This window comes from Trypanosoma rangeli (genome assembly GCF_003719475.1).
Source record: "Trypanosoma rangeli strain AM80 chromosome Unknown Tra_15.4_contig_00390, whole genome shotgun sequence".
NCBI lineage: Eukaryota > Euglenozoa > Kinetoplastea > Trypanosomatida > Trypanosomatidae > Trypanosoma > Trypanosoma rangeli.
Window position 1 is genome coordinate 1 of NW_021706136.1, and position 16,323 is coordinate 16,323.

Here is a 16,323-nt window from a genome sequence, read left to right on the forward strand (position 1 = left end):
TCTGAAGAGAAGAAAAAAAGAGACGAAAGAAAAAAGGACGCTTCGTGAAGGGGTTTGTCTTGATGATGGTGTTGCCTTGTTTGTTTGTTTTTTCTTCTCCGTAGGATCTGCCTGTGTGTGTGTTATGGCGGGGCTGCTCGTGGGGTGCTGACCTCCATGATGAGGTGGTTAACTCTGCGGCTTTTGCCTTCCCGCAGCCACCTTTTATTTATCCCTTCCTGAATTTGTTTGAGAAATGGGACCGTGGGAAAGCGGTGCAGGAGGTTATATACGTATATATATATATATATATATATAATATATATGGATCTAAAAGAGTGTTGGTTTACCTTGTGAATACGTGCGGGCACTTGTGTGACGCGTTCATTCGCGCCTTCTCTCTCCTGACTACTCATGTGCCCACAGCTGCGTTGCAAGCACACCGGCAAGGTTCTCTTGAACAGACGAGGGGGGAGGTGGTGAGTTGGGAGGAGTAAAGAGGGAAGATAGGGGGTAAGGTATTCCATGGAACAGCATGGGTTGGCGTCCTCCATCCTGCAGCCTCTGGCTCTTGAACCCAATACCACGACATCTACCGCCTCGGTGGCGCGCCAGAAGCGAGCGCGGGACTCGTATCTTTACGACCGCAATGGGAAACGCTTGAAGGGCTTAAAAGGTGAGGCAGCGAAGCTCATGCACAATCATCGGTTTTTTAGCAGCGAGGAGGAAATTCACCACCTTGAGCAGACGCTCGCGGTAGGCCAACGCTCCATGGAGCCGCTGGTGGATAGCAGTGGCGTCTGGGATGGCGGCGCAGGCATACAAAAACTACCTGCGTTACCCGATATGTTTGGTGTTGTGCCGCCCACTGCGGCAACGGGAGGAGGAACGGCGGACGCGGCAAATGGTGAAGACGTGGCCCCTGGTGCGGTGGTCCCAGCCATGCATCGGTGGTCACTTGTGCGGCGGCGCCTTGCCACCGTGGGGCTGCAGTCAGGGGGCATGGCAGGTTCTTGTGCTGCTTCGTCACCGAGGTTGCCACGGGTGAGCAACTCTGGTTATCGCTGGGAGCGAGCAGATTCGCTACTCGTAGAGAATGCCCTTATGTCTGCTGCGCTAGCAGAAAAGGAGGAGGACGGGGAAAATGATGGTAACGGCGGCTGTGGTGGTGATTGTAGTTGTAGGCGCGGGGATCTTCCAGGTTCGTGGTTGGCGGCGCAGCACCTCTCCGTTCCTCCCGAGGTGGAGCTCACCGTCCTTCACACCTCGGCCGAACCTTCTCCCTGTGCATTTTTTACCGTCTCCGCGGAGGAGTACGCGGTGATGGGACTGGACAATGATGAGTATCAACCAACTCTGCTCTCACATGAGGGCAAGGACTCCGATGCGGTGCATTGGAGGTTTGACTTTTCGTCCACGTGCAGGCTTCTGTCGCTGTACGAACGGTTTGGCAACTTTGTTGTGGTTGCCGACCGGTGGCGGTACACCGATGCCCGTGACGTTGTGGCGGCACCCGCATCGCCGTCTGGGTTCAGGGCGGCCGCCACGGACACAACCGAAGCTGGCCCTCCCGTAGAGGTATTGATGGAACGATACAGACTCGTCTCAGAGGCAGTGTTGCGCCACCGGCTGCATCTCCTGCAGGAGACCCTGAAGGAAGAGGAGGATAGGAAGGACGGAGAGGACGCGGTCCGATCATCCCCCAGCAGGTTGAAACTCTCCCAGCGTGTAGTGAGTGTGAAGCCAACAGAAGAGCGCGCCCCGACGTCAATCCACCCACTCACTTCGCTGATGGAGAAGCACCCGGTGCTGGTGGCACAGCGGCGGCGGCAGGAGTGGCTCGCGCAAAGGTATCAGGAGCTCTGTGAGAGCAACGGCACAGAGTCCGCGCCTCAGGAAGCGGAGACCGGGGAAACGAGGATGCTTGCCAGGCACAGAGCTGAGGTGCTGCAACAATGTATGGAGTCGTTTGCCACGTCTTCTGCGTTGCCTCTAGCATCACAACAGCAGCTCAGTCAGGCTGCGTGTAAGAGGAACGGCGATGGGGCTGATGTGTCACTGTTGCTGATGTCGTCCCCACCGCCTCCAGCATCGCCCTTCTGGTACGATGGCCTGCTAGAGCAGTTGCGACGCAGGCGACTACGTGAGTTTCTCACGCACGAGGCAACGATGAATGTGCCCTACTTTAGGGCGCTTATGGCGGAACAGCGTGTGTCTAGCCAAGCAACGGTATTGTTTGACAAGTTACGGGTGCTGACGAATGAAACTGCGACTGATGTTCAACAGGACGAGCAAATCTGTCCTGTAGATGTTGGGAAATTTGTGGGTAGGCGGGCTCCACGTAGCAGACGACAAGGGGTGGGGAAGGCTCGCAACCAGCCACAGCAGCAACAGTCAGCGTTAGATGGCATGGGGGAGGACAGTTACCAGGGCGTGCAGGTGGAGGTCTCACGCGTTCCGCTGCAATGTGAACGATTACGGCTGTGCGTGCAGGCGGGATGGTTTCTTCCACCTCCTGACGTTGGAGCCAACGGTAAACCGACTGGCGGTGGCAGCACGGTGGCGAATCGGGCGCTCAGCAATTTTGGGGAGGCGCTGTTGCTGAGTTTGCCGCCCACTGTACCGCGTCTTCATTTGGGGGTGGAGCTTGAACTAGAAAAGCACCTATGGGAGGATCACCGGGCTTTGTGTGATGACAATGCGGATGTGCAGCAGCTACTGTGTGAGGCACGCGTGCTGTACACGCAGAACGTTATTCTGCGTCGCTTTGCGGGGAAGTGTGGTGTGTTGGAGGCGGCACTTAGGAAATTGGCGAGCGAGGCTGCTACCGAGATGTAATTCAAAGAAAAAAAAGGGGGAGAGGAGGAAAAAAGGCGTATTCCTCTTCTTTTTTTTTTTTTTTGGTCTTGTGGATTTGTGTTGTTCTCTCGCTCCTGCATTTGCATCTGCCTCCTGCCCCGCGTTTAAATGGTGGGTGGGACACTTTGATTTGATTGGAGGGTCTGCCGCCTCTCTTGATTTCTCTCCTCCTCCTCCTCCTCCTCTCTACGCATTGGTGCGTACATATATATGTATGTGTGTGTGTGTCCCTGCGGCTGTGGGTCGCCGTGCGTAGTGCTTTTTCCCCCTTCTTCGCTTGGCCTCTGCGTGGTAGGAGGTATGGAGTGAGCCCCGTGACAAAGCTTATTTTTTGCGTCTCTGTCGCCACTTAGACATTCTTCTTGCGTGGGGGGCGCATTTCAAAGAAAGATTTGTAGCATTTAAGACTCTCCAGTTACAAGTGGCACACAACGCGGGCAGGCGTGTACACTTCGCAACGCGCATGTCCCACGTTGCCCTCCAGCTCCGGTGCACGGGGCCAGCAGGAGTGCGGCCGCGTGTTGGTGGACGTACCGCGGCAAGACGGGTAGGTTGTTTTTTATCGACGCTCCATGTCGCTTTGTGTGCCGCCGCACGGACACTCAGCAGCAGCAGCAGCAGTAGTACTAGTAGTGGTGGTGGTGGTGGTGATAGCAGCAGCAGCACTGCTACTCTTTACGCCTCAGAAAACGCGTTGAGAGGGATGGGCCTACGGCTGACGCCGCTGGAAATGTTTTTTAGGCTGGTTTCGCCATCTATCACCACGGCCCCGTGCGTGACAAAAATCTCCGCATTGTACGCTAACCTTCCACCCAAACTGGATGAGGCGCTGGATATCAGCGACACCACCATACGAGAAAGTAATTGCAATACACATCGTTGGTTACGAACTCGCTTTGGAACACTTGCAAACGGACTGCGGCAACTGCATGTCACAAACAGGGTGAGTCATTGGGGCGTATACGTTTCTGATGATGGGGTTTACGTTGTGAAGGCCTGCAGTGCTGAGGAGGCTGAGGAAGCCTTCTCTGCCACGCGTGACGTCAAGCTGTATTCTAGCGTGTGTGAATCAGAGTCACTTCTCGAGGTATTTAAGCCGGTGTTTCCGTCCTTTACGCCGCCCCCACCGCCACCAGAGCCATGTGGGTTGCTAAGTAAGAAGAAAAGAAAAGGTCAGGTCCCGGGTGGCATGTTTACCCCGCAGATGCTCGTGCCGTATGCGCCAACCTTCTTTATACCCATGGAGGAACTACTTGCAGCCCTACCTGAGGGCTACACAGCCGCCCATATTGAGCAAATGTTTGCCGCCACAGGAACGCTGGAGATTGTGACACTGGAGGGTGAAAAATTTGTGCGAATGCATGGTGGAAAGCGTTTGGTGGATTTTACACGTGATGGAGCGGGGGAGGCTGCGCACGAGCGGTGGCGGGACTATCAGCCCGACCCCTTTCTCTGCAAGCCATTTTGCCGGCTGTTTCCTGCATCTTCGCGCTGGGTGTCGCTGCGCCAGCTTATCATGGGGGCTCCCACCCCGCTCGTCCGTGCGTTGTTGCCGTGGGAGCGGTACAAGACTCTCCTTTTCTTTGCGCAAATGCAGCACGTTTTCAGCTTCACGCCGGAAGGCGAGGGTGAGGTGTGCTGGATTGCTCCTGTGACGTGTTTGTCGTACCATGACAGCCCCACGCCGGCGGTTGTGTCGGAGTTGGTGGGCGTGCTCAACGAGCAACGCGTGTGCATCACCGATCTCTTGGCGCAATCCTCCCACCGCATCTCCGACCACGCCAAGGCGCAGATTATCATGTACTACGGAACCCTTTTGAACTTCTTCCGAGCACACGGCGACGTCTTCTGCATTGTGGACGACACGATTGTTGGTGTGGTGTCGCCGCGGGGCAATGCAGAGAAAACACCGCAGACGCTTGAAGACAAGCTGGAGGATGCACTCGTAAGGCGCAATCGCCGCACCGCTCAAAAGATACGCCGTCGCATGGCAATTGAGAGGGACCCGGACAGCCCATACGCTGACCGGGATGTACTGATGGATGCCATTCTCCGCTACGTGCCACAAACGCGCTCCATCTCGCTCAGTTTTCTGCTGAAGTCGCTTCCACCGTCCCTGGCGGACTTCCTCCCCAGTAAGCCGATCTCCATGTTTCAACAGGCGCCAGAAAAAATACGCATATTTGAGTATCGCTACCGCCATCGTCTTCATCTCATTCGCCCTGGTGTGCCGCTGCCGCCCGGTGTTCTGCGCCAACACTACACGGAACCGGAGCTTCTCTTTTTGTGTGCGGTGGAACTTCAGCAGCCTCGCACCGTTGTTGACCTCTACGGTCGTCTTCCCTACGGCGCGAAGGAGGTGATTCGGCTGCAGTACAAAGGCCTCTTGGAACTCCTGCGGCCATACCCGCAGTTCTTCACAGTCATCTTCAAGGATGCCCTGCGCCTCGACACCCGCAACGCGCTGGTCACGCTCATCCAGATGCCTCCAACGGTGGAGCTGAGTGAAGAGGACTACGGTGCCGCAGCACCAGAGGGCCCTGTGCAGCGGCAGCGCCTTGAGGAAGAGGACAAGGAGGCGATGCGGACGCTCCCCGACGAAATCCAGAAGACGATGCGAGTGAGTGACACCGAGTAGCTCTCCACAACCTCCCAGGCAGGGACAGCGAACATTATTATTTTGAGACAACTTTTAAGCGTCACAAACTTCTTTTTTTTTTTTTTTTTGGGGGGGGGGGATTCTCTTTTCGTCCTCCGTTTCCTCCTTTATTGTTTATTGGTGTCGCTGCCGTGTCTGCTCTCACTACTCCGAGCCCATCCCTGTTTTTCTGCCCCCGCTTGCTTTTTGCTGCTCCCTCCTGTGGAACCTCATCAGAGATTTTAAGACAAGCCAAGCGCGCGTATACAGAGAAAAAGGTAATAAAAGAAAATACTAACAGCCCACGCCAAAGACCATGACGGACGTCAAGTACGAGAACGGAAAGCCCACGTTTGAAGCCACCACAGTTGTGAAGTGTTTTAAGGACAACGGCAACGGTCTCCTCTTCCGCCTTGTCAACGACGACAGCAAGCAGTGGGCCTTCTACAATGACACGAAGGATTACAACATGGTGGTGAAGGCTGCCTTCGGCAAGGACAGCAAGGTGGAACCACTGGGCACGACAAAGATGGAAAAGGATGAGGAAACCGGTGAGTTTAAGTGTGAGGTCCACGTCAGTCCCCTTGCGACGGAGCTGTTCGTCGGGGGCGAACCCAACGGCTACAAGCTGAACTTTGAGGCTAACCCTGTTGCCAAGTAGCTCTGGTGATTTGGGCCTGTGTTACCATAGGCACAGAATCGTTTTTGGTGGCTGTCACGATGGTTCACCGTTTTTTTTCTTTTTTTTCCGTTTTGATTTGATTTTATGTTTGTTTGTTACTAGGAATTCTTTGTCCATCCTGTTGGGCGCATCGAGGATTGGGAAAAGACAAACGAGGAAAGGGTTTTCTCTTATAAATGCATTACGGTTCTGACTCATATGTATTTGAAGGTTTCCATATGCCTGTGTCGGGGGGTGTCGGGGCGTTTGCTTGTTGTTATTGGGAACGAATATGTTTAGGATATTATTATTATTACTCTGTTGCTTTTCTTTGTCTGCGTCTGCCCTCGTCTTTGCTCCCTTTTGTTCATCTGGCGTTTGTTTACTACGAGTCTCAGAGGATGGCCGACGATCTGTCGCGGTTGGGGGTAAGTTGGGTGGAGGAGTCGGCTCTACGTGAGGATGTCGTGGCGGCAGTGGACGCCCACGGTGCCGCAGAGGCCGCGGTGGATGAGGCAGAGCTGCGCCGTCGCTGGGAAGCCCTGGAGGAGATGGAGCATGTCGTTGCGGAGCTGCAGTCGTTGGCTGCGAAGCCACTTCAGACTGCCATGCCGTCCAGAGGGGTGGAGATGCTTCCAGGGAATGGAGGTGCGGAAGCAAGGAAGGAGGCGGAAAATGCCGCGGCCGTCCTGCAGTTTCGTTTGGCGAACGCACAGAGAGAGCTGGAGAACCGTGCAAAGCTGCTGCGTCGCTGGCAGGTGGAGATGGAGGGACGGCAGCGCAAACGTCTTGAGGAGGCAAAGCGGCGCAGGCGGCTGTCTGAAGCGGCAGAACGAAACACAACGATGGGTGCCTCAGCTGGCAACATATCTTTGGCTTCTGCTGGTGTCAGCGGCGAGGCACACCATGCAGCGACCACGACGATGACGGCGCCTGCCGCCACGATGCATGTGCCTGTCGTGCAGGTGGCTTCCTCCTTAGCATCCCTCACATCTGCTGCGTCGTCGCTTGCAGCACTGAGCAACAGGAGGCTTGAAGCGACGTCTCCGCTGCGCTCCAGCGGGGTCCCGAAGAATACGGCGACGGCAGTGCAGTCTGGAGCAGCGGCGGAACTGCAACAGTGTCATGACGTTGGCAGTCGTGCGGCGACGGCGTTGACTCTCATGGAGTATGCGGGCGGCGCCATTCTTCCCTCACTTCACCGCGTCACACTAACACGCTCGGATGTGCGGTCAAAGTCTAGGAAGTACACCGATGATGGTGACCTCGATGCGTTCCACACGCGTCAGCTAAAACGAAAGCGGTTGGAGGAAGCTGCTGCAAACATTGCATCCTCACAGGTGAAGCAGATCCCTTCTGACGCGGCGAAGCTGGAGTTGGACGCTAGCGCTGGGTCGATTACTGTAAAGCAGGAAGCCGGAGCGGAGGAACGAAGCGGCGTCACGAGGACCAGCGCGATCGACGTGGATGCACTGATGGAGGAGGAGGATGAGGATGCCGGTGAAGACGTTGTGCGGCAGGTGCTCATGAATGTTAGTGGCGGCCGTGAGGATGGCAGTGATGCCCAATTCGTGAATCGGGGGGGGCAGGAAACACTTGTGTCGCTCATGCCTGGCATCTCTCTCTCAGCTGCCATTTACAACCGTTTGCTGGAGCACCAGAGAGACGGTGTTATCTGGATGCTGCAGCTGCACAACCAAAGGATGGGTGGCATCCTTGGGGATGAAATGGGCCTTGGGAAGACGATACAGGTGGCGGCTATGCTAAACACTCTGAATCATTCCCGGCAGCTGCGTGGTCCATGCTTGATTGTCTCGCCCTTGACGGTGCTGCGGCAGTGGGTGGCGGAAATGCACCGATGGGCCCCATACATCCGGACTTGTGTCATGCATGAAAGTAGTGCCACCACTATGAGTCGTGAGAAACTTGTTGAATCCATCCAGGCGACGCCGGCGGTGCTTCTTACCACGTACACGGCTGTGCGGCAACACTGTCAGCTTCTACACAGGGCAAAGTTTCAGTATGTCATCTTGGATGAGGGGCATAAGATTAGTAACCCGGAGGCCACTGTGACACTTGCAGTAAAATCCTTCCCAACGCCGCATCGTATTATTCTCTCCGGGACACCCATTCAAAACACCCTAAAGGAGCTTTGGTGCCTGTTTGACTTTGTCCGGCCTGGCTTGCTTGGCACCATGACAAAGTTTGTGGAGGAGTTTGAGGAGCCGATTAACGCAAGCAAGGACGTTCGTGCCTCCTCGCTGACGCTGGCAACCGCCGTAGAATGTGCCCAAGCGCTGCGGGAGCGAATCGCACCCTACCTGCTACGTCGCCTGAAGCGACAGGTAATGCATCACGCGTTGCCGCAGAAGTACGAGCGCGTCATACGCTGCCCCTTAAGTGATGAACAGTTGGAGGCGTATGTGGAGTTGCTGACCTCCGCGCGAGTGCAGCGGCTCTTCAGTGGCACCGTGACAAACATGCAGATGATGGGTGGGTTGAATCGCGATGGTCGTGACGCGAGTGGTTGCCTTCACACCGCTGGTAGACGCTTTCAGCTGTTTCAGCGCCAGCATCACAGCGGCATTCGCCTTGAGGCCTTCCGTGTGCTGAATGAGCTGCGTCAGATTTGCAACCACGTGGACATTTTCCGAGTGCGGCAGGTGGCGGTGGCAAATGGCAAGGACTACTTTGATGACGACAACGATGATGACGTGGTGGGCGCGAAGGCAAGGCGGCGACGTGGGACGCACCTGTCACTGCGCAGCAACCGCCCCGTAAACTACGCGGGTAGTGGGAAGCTGCAGACGCTGCGAAAGTTGTTGACAGTCTGGCAGCGTGGGGGTCAGCGGGCGCTAGTTTTCTCACAGACCCGCACGGCGCTTGACATCATTGAGAATATGTGCGAACAGGAGGGGTTCACGTACATCCGCATGGATGGCAGCACAAACGGGCACTATCGACAGGAGCTCATGGACCGCTTCAACGAAGATGATAGCATCGTCGCCGCGCTGCTCACGACGCGCGTTGGCGGCGTTGGGGTCAATTTGGTTGGCGCCAGTCGTGTCGTGGTGTTTGACCCCGACTGGAACCCTGTCACTGACGAACAGGCACGCGAGCGGGCGTGGCGCATCGGTCAGACGCGCGACGTCGGCGTCTACCGCCTCATCGCCAGCGGCACCGTTGAGGAGGCGATTCTCCGCCGGCAGCTTGCCAAGACGTACGTGACGGAGAAGGTGCTGCACAATCCGGCGCTGCAGCGTTTTTTTCACCAGCAGGAGAGCATCACGGAGACGTTTTACCTCGGCGCGGAGTACGACAGCCGTGTGCCGGCGGGGAAGAAACACATCCTCGCGGTGCAGGAGATATCCCCCCTGCTGGAGGCGGACGAGGAGGCTGTGACGGAGCAGGAGAAGAGTGGTGGGGCAGTTGTGAAGCAGGAGAGTGGTGGGGCGCCCGCCGTCTACCGTGTGCGGCCCCCGTCTCCGCAGCCAACGTCGTCTCCCACTGCCGCCGCCGCCGCCCACAAGGCGGAGACAGCGCTTCTGCAGGACCTCGTTGACGGGCGGGAGGTGCGTGTGTCGGGGGGAGACGCGATTGCGCAACACCTCGCACGTCTCTCTGCGGCGCAGACGATGCAGCGCGTGGCAAACACCACTCGCACCATTGCGCAACAGCAGGCCGAGATGCGGGTGAGGGCCTCACGAGAAATAAAGGAGGAAAAAGTGGACTGAAGAAAGATATGTTTTCTTCTTTACTGCTGCCTGTTTGTTTGTGTTCCTCCCCGCTCCCACACCCGCTTGCGTTTTTCTACGTTTTTTTTTTTTGTTGTTGTTGTTGTGTGTGCTTCCCTTTGGTTAAATTATATAATAACATACATGATGTTCACGAGCGTGTGTGCGTGCAGGGGAGAGGGGGTGGGGTGGGGATGTGTGAAGCTGCTTGCAGGTCGAGTTCTTAAACCGTTTCTTTTGCTTGTTGTTGTTGTGTATTTTGTGTTTTGTGGTCTTCGGCCCTTTTTTCCTCAACGAAACAACGAAGAAGTAGAGATATTCTTCTTTACTGCGCGTGTGCGTCTGCGTGGACGCCGTCGCTGCATGCTGCCGCATGAGTGCCTCCCCCGAGTGGCTACCGACCTTGACGAGTGGAGAACACGATGCCGCTGTTTCCCTTTTTTTTTCTTGTTTTTGTCTCTCCATAGTCTTTTCTCTATGCTCGCCACAATGTCGCATGCCACCAACAGGTGTTTAGGGGTGAAGGGAGTGTTTATGTGATCGATGCAAGGGGAATTTCAGAGGAGACGTCTCGCACATGTGTCGCCTTCGAGCTCCTCCTCCCTCTTTCCCTCTCATCGCCTCCACACATGCACACACAAGCCGGCGGAGAAACTAGGAGGGAGGAAAGAAGAAAACACTCCTCTTCCAGTTATTCATCACCGTTACAAGTAGTCACTATTTGTGTTGACTAGCATATGTCCAGCTGTATACGTATTTAGAGGAAGGTGTGGAGCAAGAGAGCAGGACGTTGTTTTACGCGAAGCGGCAAGGACCGTATTCACCACGATATATATATATATATATATATATGTTCTGTCTGTGGCCTCCCGCTCCCTCCATTTGTTTATGCGTCTGCGTGTGAGAGTGAGAGAAAGTGGAGAGGCGCGGAATGAGTGAAAGGGTGGTTGTCGTATACTCATTGCTATGCAAGCCGAAACTCCTTCCCTCAAGCTCTGACTGAGAGTGGACGGACGTGAGAGTCGAACCGCAGGAGGAGGGCTTGTGGGACACCTATTGTGTGTGTGTGTGCGTTGTTTGGTTCACTTGTGGCTGGCCCTCTTTCGTTGGCGGGGGAGTTCACGCGCTGCCGTTGTCCCACCCCACACACAGCCAGACCGACAAGCACGACCAGCGTAGGCGAGGACCGGCGTGGACGCATATAATTTTCTGTATTTTTGTTTTTTTGTGTCTCTCTTTGTGTGTGTATGTATGTGTGTTTTTGTCTACTCCACTCTCTGCCTGGACGCGGGAAGTTTTTCTTTCTTTCTTTCGTTCTTTCCCGCAGTACAGCTTTCGTGTTTGTGTGTAGGGGTGTTCGGTGGCGGCTACAGCGCGGTTTACGATTCGCGTGTGTTGCGCCACGTGGACGATGCCAAGCAGTCAAATTGCCGGCCAACCGCCCGCACAGCCACGGCAGCTTGCAACATCTTCCACCACTGCCACCACCACTAAGAATAGTAATAATGATTCTAACCTCACCACCACCACGACCACAGTGGCGGCCACGATAGTGGCGGAGAATGCCCAGTTATGTTTGCATGCTGCGCTGTCTCGTCCATCTGTCGCGTTATCGGTAGAAATCATGTCGCTGTACCAGCTAATCAACAACAAATACAGCGAGGAACGGCGGCGGCGGCTGCCTGGCCCAAAGTATAACGACGGCTATGATGATAGGCATGGTCACTATATTGCCTTTACTGGCGAGATGATATGGGGACGGTACACGGTGCAGGGGGTACTTGGTCGCGGTAGCTTTGGCACCGTTTTGAAGTGCTTTGATGAGAAGCATCAGGAGCAGGTGGCAGCGAAGGTGATTCGCAATGGGGAATACTTTTACAATCAAGGCCTTATGGAAGTAGATATTGTGGCACGGCTGAACAGCCTTCCTTCCCTTGAGAACCTTGTCGTGCGTCTCGGGAAGGTCTTTGTTTGGAAGGGTCACCTAGTTTTGGTGTTTGAGATGCTGAGCATGAACTTGTTTCAGCTCATTCAACGTACGAATCATAACGGGGTGAGCCTGGACCTCACTAGAAAGTTTGCCTATCAGTTGATATTGGTCTTAAAGCAGTTAGAGGAACACAACCCGCCAATTATTCATTGTGATGTGAAGCCGGAGAACGTAGTGCTGCGGGACCCAAGTCGCAGCTCCATTCGCTTGATTGACTTTGGAAGCGCCTGCTACCTGCACCAGGGAGCAAAACTGTACAAATACGTGCAGTCGAGGTTTTACCGTAGTGTGGAGGTGATCCTGGAGCTTGGCTACGACACCGCCATTGACCGTTGGTCTCTTGGTTGCATGCTGGTGGAGTTGCACACCGGTGTCCCGCTCTTCGCTGGAAAGAACGAGTCTGACCAACTTGCCCGCTTCATTGGGGTGCTTGGACCTTTACCCGATGACATGATTGAACGAAGTGCAAAAAAGGATGCCTTTTTTTTGGATTCCCGGCAGTCACAGCAGGGAACATGTGTGCAGCACTCTGCAGGGACGGAGCGAAGTGCTGCCATGACAGGGTCAACCCAGCAACGGGAACACGCCGCCTCCCCGTCTCCGGTCATTGCGGCCGAGGTGCTTCATAGCTTGTCCGTGACGTCGTCGATCTCTGTTGTCACCACTGCCTCTACGGTCCCGGTGTGGTCCTGCGCTGATCACGCGGATGTCGCCACCACAACAATGGGAGCTCCACAACTGCAACAACAGCAACTATTTGGAGCAGAAGCCGTGCGAGCAGCCACGACAACGACAGCTTCTGCGGCGGCGGAGGGACGGCAGGTGTCTAGAACCACCCCATTATCCGCACGCGGTGGCAATACCTGTGGCACTGGCGCGAACAACAACAATAGTAACAGCAATACAATGGCCGTGCCTGTGTTGCGTCGCCCACGAACGACTCTTGCGATGTCGTCTAACGCCAAGAAGGATGATGTGGGATGCACAACAATGACAGCGGGAGGGACGCTCACGCCCACGGCAACGCGAAGGTGCAAGCATACCACACCTAAGAATCCACCGCAGCAGAAGACGCTTCATAGCGCTAGTATCTCGTCTACCACAGTCCCGATGGCAACATTGCCGACGCGGCCTGCATTGGCGGGGCGGCCTTCTACTATCATGCCAAGGCCTCGATTGACCTCAACAAGTCATGCGCCGGTGCACAACGAGGGGGCTTTGCCCCCCTCTACAGGGGGGAGTCGTACGGGGGTGCAGCAGACGGTAGTGACGGCAGAGCTACAGCAAAAACAGCAACAGCAAACAAGTGCGGCACCGCCGAAGAGCCCGTTTGTTCTCCGCTGTCCGCCTGCCCCCGAGCAGTGTCAAAGTCTCGAGGAAATCATTGGGGTGTACTCGGGTGGACCGCGCGGTTGCCGTCAGGGGCAGGCGGGACATGGTGTAGATGACTACAAGGTGTTTTTGGATTTTGTCCGGCGTTTGCTTTTGTACGACCCACGGAAGCGCATGAGTTGTACGGAGGCCTTACAACATCCCTTCCTTTCAGAGTTGGAGATGCAGAAGCAGTGGAGGTACTTGGGTGGGCGGGCACCGTAGGGAGAATGTTGTGAGCGCCTTGTGTTTGTATTTTTCTCTGAGTGGTGTGGGACTTGGGCTTTGTTTTTTGTATGTATGTGTGTATGCGTGTGTTTTTTGCTTAGTTGGTTGCTGTTACCGTTGTCACTGCGTTGGGCTTCTCCCCGGGGCGGGTGGAGAGTGTTAATGCGGCAGCGCCGCAGCAGGACACAAAGAGGGAGGAAATGGGAAGGAGTTTTTGTCGTGTAAGATGTGTGGTGGTTGTGCCGTATTTGCTTTGCTGGCGTGCGTTGGAGGGCTGGGGCTGTGTGGCATGGACCCCATTAGCATATATATATATATATTCTGTCCTCATCTCTTTTTCCCCGAGTGGGATGGAACGAGGAGGCAAAGAAAAAAAAGAAAAAAGAGGGGACAAAATTTTTTTCCCTACGTTTTTTTTTTTTATTGGTTGTTCTGTTCTGTTCTTCTTTGCTCGCACATATTTTTGCTCTTGTGGCGTGTGGAGCGCGTGCACGTTGGGGATGCTGCAAGAATAATTTTGTAACACTTCCATGCAAACGTGTGCATCAACTTCCTCAGCGGCTACTTACACCACCTGCTGCGTCATCTACTCTGTGTCTATGTGTGCTTATCTACCTCTAGTTGTTCTGGTCCTGCCTCGGCGTGGGCGTGCGTTCCTCTTTTTATTTTTATTTTTTGTTTTGCCCTTCCCCCCACCCAATCCTTAAAAAAAAAAAAGACGAATTCTTCACCATTGGCAGGTGCCTTGCCGGTGCCGCTGCTGAGCATGGACACACACACACATACACACACAATGTTACATCTGCACCACTGTTTCTCGCTTTGTTTCGTATTATTATTTTTTTTGTGTGTGTGACCGTTTGCCCCCTCTCCATTAATTTATTTACTGGCGGGTTCTCAGTGCGGTGTTAAGGTTACAAGGCAGCGTGTTTCATGTCCATTCTTCAGGCCTCGGCTGCGGAGGGCGGCCCCGGCAACAGCTCATTTGACTTTTTGGCATGCGAGGGTAATGAACAGCAGGTGTGGGCGGAGGTGTACCTGCGGGAGTTTCCTGACCTTGAGAAGTTTGGCGCCATGACGATGGAGGAGCAGCGCGAGGTTGTAGCGGGGCTGCAGGAGGAGGTGGACGTGCTGGAGGAGGAGATGCGAGTATTTGTGCGTCAGGCCGACTCTCTTCGCGTAGAGCGCCCCGTGGCTGTTCTTACCACCCCACTCACAAGCATGCGAAAGTCGCTGTCCGCGTTTCTTCTCGCCGAGAATGCCTTGCCGGGGGTGGAGGAGAGCAGCGCGAGTGAGTCTGTGGTTCTGGTGAATGGTGAGGGCGGCGGCGAGGAGGTCGCGGCGCCGCCGAACGTTCGCCGTGGTCAGGCCTACAGCCGCAAGTTGGTGGACACCACTGACGTGTACGTCGCTCTAGAGGACCGCGTGGCGATGTTTACCAAGGAAAGGGATAGGCTGCGGCAGCAGCGGGACCGGGATGAGCGGGAGGGGGAGCACCTCCGCAATTTACTCACGGCGACGGTGAAGGAGGCTGTGGGGCGCTCCAAGGAGCTTCGGCTGGAGCTGCTGCAGCTGCAGCGGGAGGTGCTTAACGAGGGCAGCAGCACCGCCTCCTCGGATGACCTGCTGAGATTTATGGATAAACGCTACGACAGGCAGGCAAAGTATTTGGACAAGTTGAACGTTCAGTGTGCGGCGGCGGAGCGAAAAATCACGCAGACCCAGCTGCAGATACGCCAGCGCCATGCTGCGGGGGAAGCCTTTCATGCGATTGACTTTGAGCAGCTTCGCATAGAGAACCAGCAGTTTAACGAGCGCATAGAGCGGAAGAATTTGGAGTTAGTGGAGTTGAAGGGAACCTCAACCCGCACCGTGCAGACGCTCAACTCACTTATGGACACACTTAACGGACTCACTACCGAGCAGAACCGCCTGCGAAAGGACCTAAAAAGCCGTCGTGAGTATTTGGCACGGCTGCAGCGGGAGATGGTTTCCGTCGCCCATGAGGCGGATGTTGCGGAGCGTAAAAACGCCACCATCAAGGCCCAGCATGAGGCGGTGCGGGTGCCAAAGATCGAGCACTACGTGGCACAAAAGGCTGAGGAGTACGAGCTCAAAAAGGCGCAGCGAAACTGGAAGCGCAAGGTGGAGATTGCCGAGGGGCAGTTATGCCTCATTCAACAGCAAATACGCACGCTGGCGAAGGCGGTAGAGACCCCACGGAGGTGGGTCAAGGAGTTGCGGCGTCAAATGGGAACCCCCCCAAACTCTTTCACAAAGAGTGCGGCACGAGGCGGCGAAGGTGGATCGATGTATACGGATGCGGAGGGAAAGTATGAGGTGCAGGTCAAGCTCGATGCCGCGCCTGTCGTTGGTGGTAGCAAAGCACTTTTGGACATAAAGCGGAAGAGGTGATGCAGTGAAAAAAAAAAAAGAATTGAATTCCATGCACTTCTTTTCGTATCAATGGCACGCTGCCGGGATTTGATGATGTGATGGGGAGTCCTCTCACTGTGATGTACAGTGGCCATTATAGCCTCAGCAAACAGACAGAGAAAAACAAGACAAGAAGCATGCGCATCTGGGGGGTCATTGATGCATTTTCTTTGAAACATCGTTATGCCTATTTTTCTTCTTTATCAGCATCTCTTTTGTTTTTGGCTGGAGAGAAGGTGGTGGTGGCGGGTGTTTTCATCGTCTCTACTGCCGTTATTGATGTGGATGCCTGCTGGTTCATGGTTCTTGTCGTCTGTGCTTGTGAGCTGGCTTGTTTGCGGAGGTGCGGGGGGACAAGAGGTGCCTGGCTGTGCTTGTGTATACCAAATGCTGGTTATCTATGTGTCATTCTCTCTCTCTCTCTCTC

General features: G+C 55.0%; 6 protein-coding genes across 6 annotated transcripts, besides 10 other annotated features; all 6 read left to right on the forward strand.

Moving 5' to 3' along the window:
- The first annotated feature begins 273 nt into the window (after window positions 1–273).
- Window positions 274–305: a microsatellite.
- Window positions 306–504: 199 nt separating this feature from the next.
- Window positions 505–2,817, forward strand: TraAM80_08229 (uncharacterized protein; the record flags this gene model as incomplete). The annotated part of the gene is made up of 1 exon (XM_029384984.1): window positions 505–2,817. The coding sequence occupies one exon, from the start codon at window positions 505–507 to the stop codon at window positions 2,815–2,817; it is 2,313 nt and encodes a 770-aa protein (XP_029235155.1).
- A 185-nt stretch (window positions 2,818–3,002) lies between these two features.
- Window positions 3,003–3,023: a microsatellite.
- Window positions 3,024–3,301: 278 nt separating this feature from the next.
- On the forward strand, window positions 3,302–5,476 carry TraAM80_08230 (uncharacterized protein; the record flags this gene model as incomplete). Its single annotated transcript, XM_029384985.1, has 1 exon — window positions 3,302–5,476. One exon carries the CDS (start codon window positions 3,302–3,304, stop codon window positions 5,474–5,476), a length of 2,175 nt encoding a protein of 724 aa, XP_029235156.1.
- Window positions 5,477–5,545: 69 nt separating this feature from the next.
- Window positions 5,546–5,565: a microsatellite.
- Window positions 5,566–5,792: 227 nt separating this feature from the next.
- Window positions 5,793–6,137, forward strand: TraAM80_08231 (calpain-like cysteine peptidase; the record flags this gene model as incomplete). Its single annotated transcript, XM_029384986.1, has 1 exon — window positions 5,793–6,137. One exon carries the CDS (start codon window positions 5,793–5,795, stop codon window positions 6,135–6,137), a length of 345 nt encoding a protein of 114 aa, XP_029235157.1.
- A 70-nt stretch (window positions 6,138–6,207) lies between these two features.
- Window positions 6,208–6,252: a microsatellite.
- Window positions 6,253–6,538: 286 nt separating this feature from the next.
- On the forward strand, window positions 6,539–9,871 carry TraAM80_08232 (putative DNA excision repair protein; the record flags this gene model as incomplete). Its single annotated transcript, XM_029384987.1, has 1 exon — window positions 6,539–9,871. The coding sequence occupies one exon, from the start codon at window positions 6,539–6,541 to the stop codon at window positions 9,869–9,871; it is 3,333 nt and encodes a 1,110-aa protein (XP_029235158.1).
- An 82-nt stretch (window positions 9,872–9,953) lies between these two features.
- Window positions 9,954–9,982: a microsatellite.
- Window positions 9,983–10,699: 717 nt separating this feature from the next.
- Window positions 10,700–10,723: a microsatellite.
- A 358-nt stretch (window positions 10,724–11,081) lies between these two features.
- Window positions 11,082–11,136: a microsatellite.
- Window positions 11,137–11,168: 32 nt separating this feature from the next.
- Window positions 11,169–11,192: a microsatellite.
- A 90-nt stretch (window positions 11,193–11,282) lies between these two features.
- Window positions 11,283–13,457, forward strand: TraAM80_08233 (putative serine/threonine protein kinase; the record flags this gene model as incomplete). Its single annotated transcript, XM_029384988.1, has 1 exon — window positions 11,283–13,457. The coding sequence occupies one exon, from the start codon at window positions 11,283–11,285 to the stop codon at window positions 13,455–13,457; it is 2,175 nt and encodes a 724-aa protein (XP_029235159.1).
- Window positions 13,458–14,230: 773 nt separating this feature from the next.
- Window positions 14,231–14,253: a microsatellite.
- Window positions 14,254–14,393: 140 nt separating this feature from the next.
- On the forward strand, window positions 14,394–15,875 carry TraAM80_08234 (uncharacterized protein; the record flags this gene model as incomplete). Its single annotated transcript, XM_029384989.1, has 1 exon — window positions 14,394–15,875. One exon carries the CDS (start codon window positions 14,394–14,396, stop codon window positions 15,873–15,875), a length of 1,482 nt encoding a protein of 493 aa, XP_029235160.1.
- Window positions 15,876–16,305: 430 nt separating this feature from the next.
- Window positions 16,306–16,323: a microsatellite.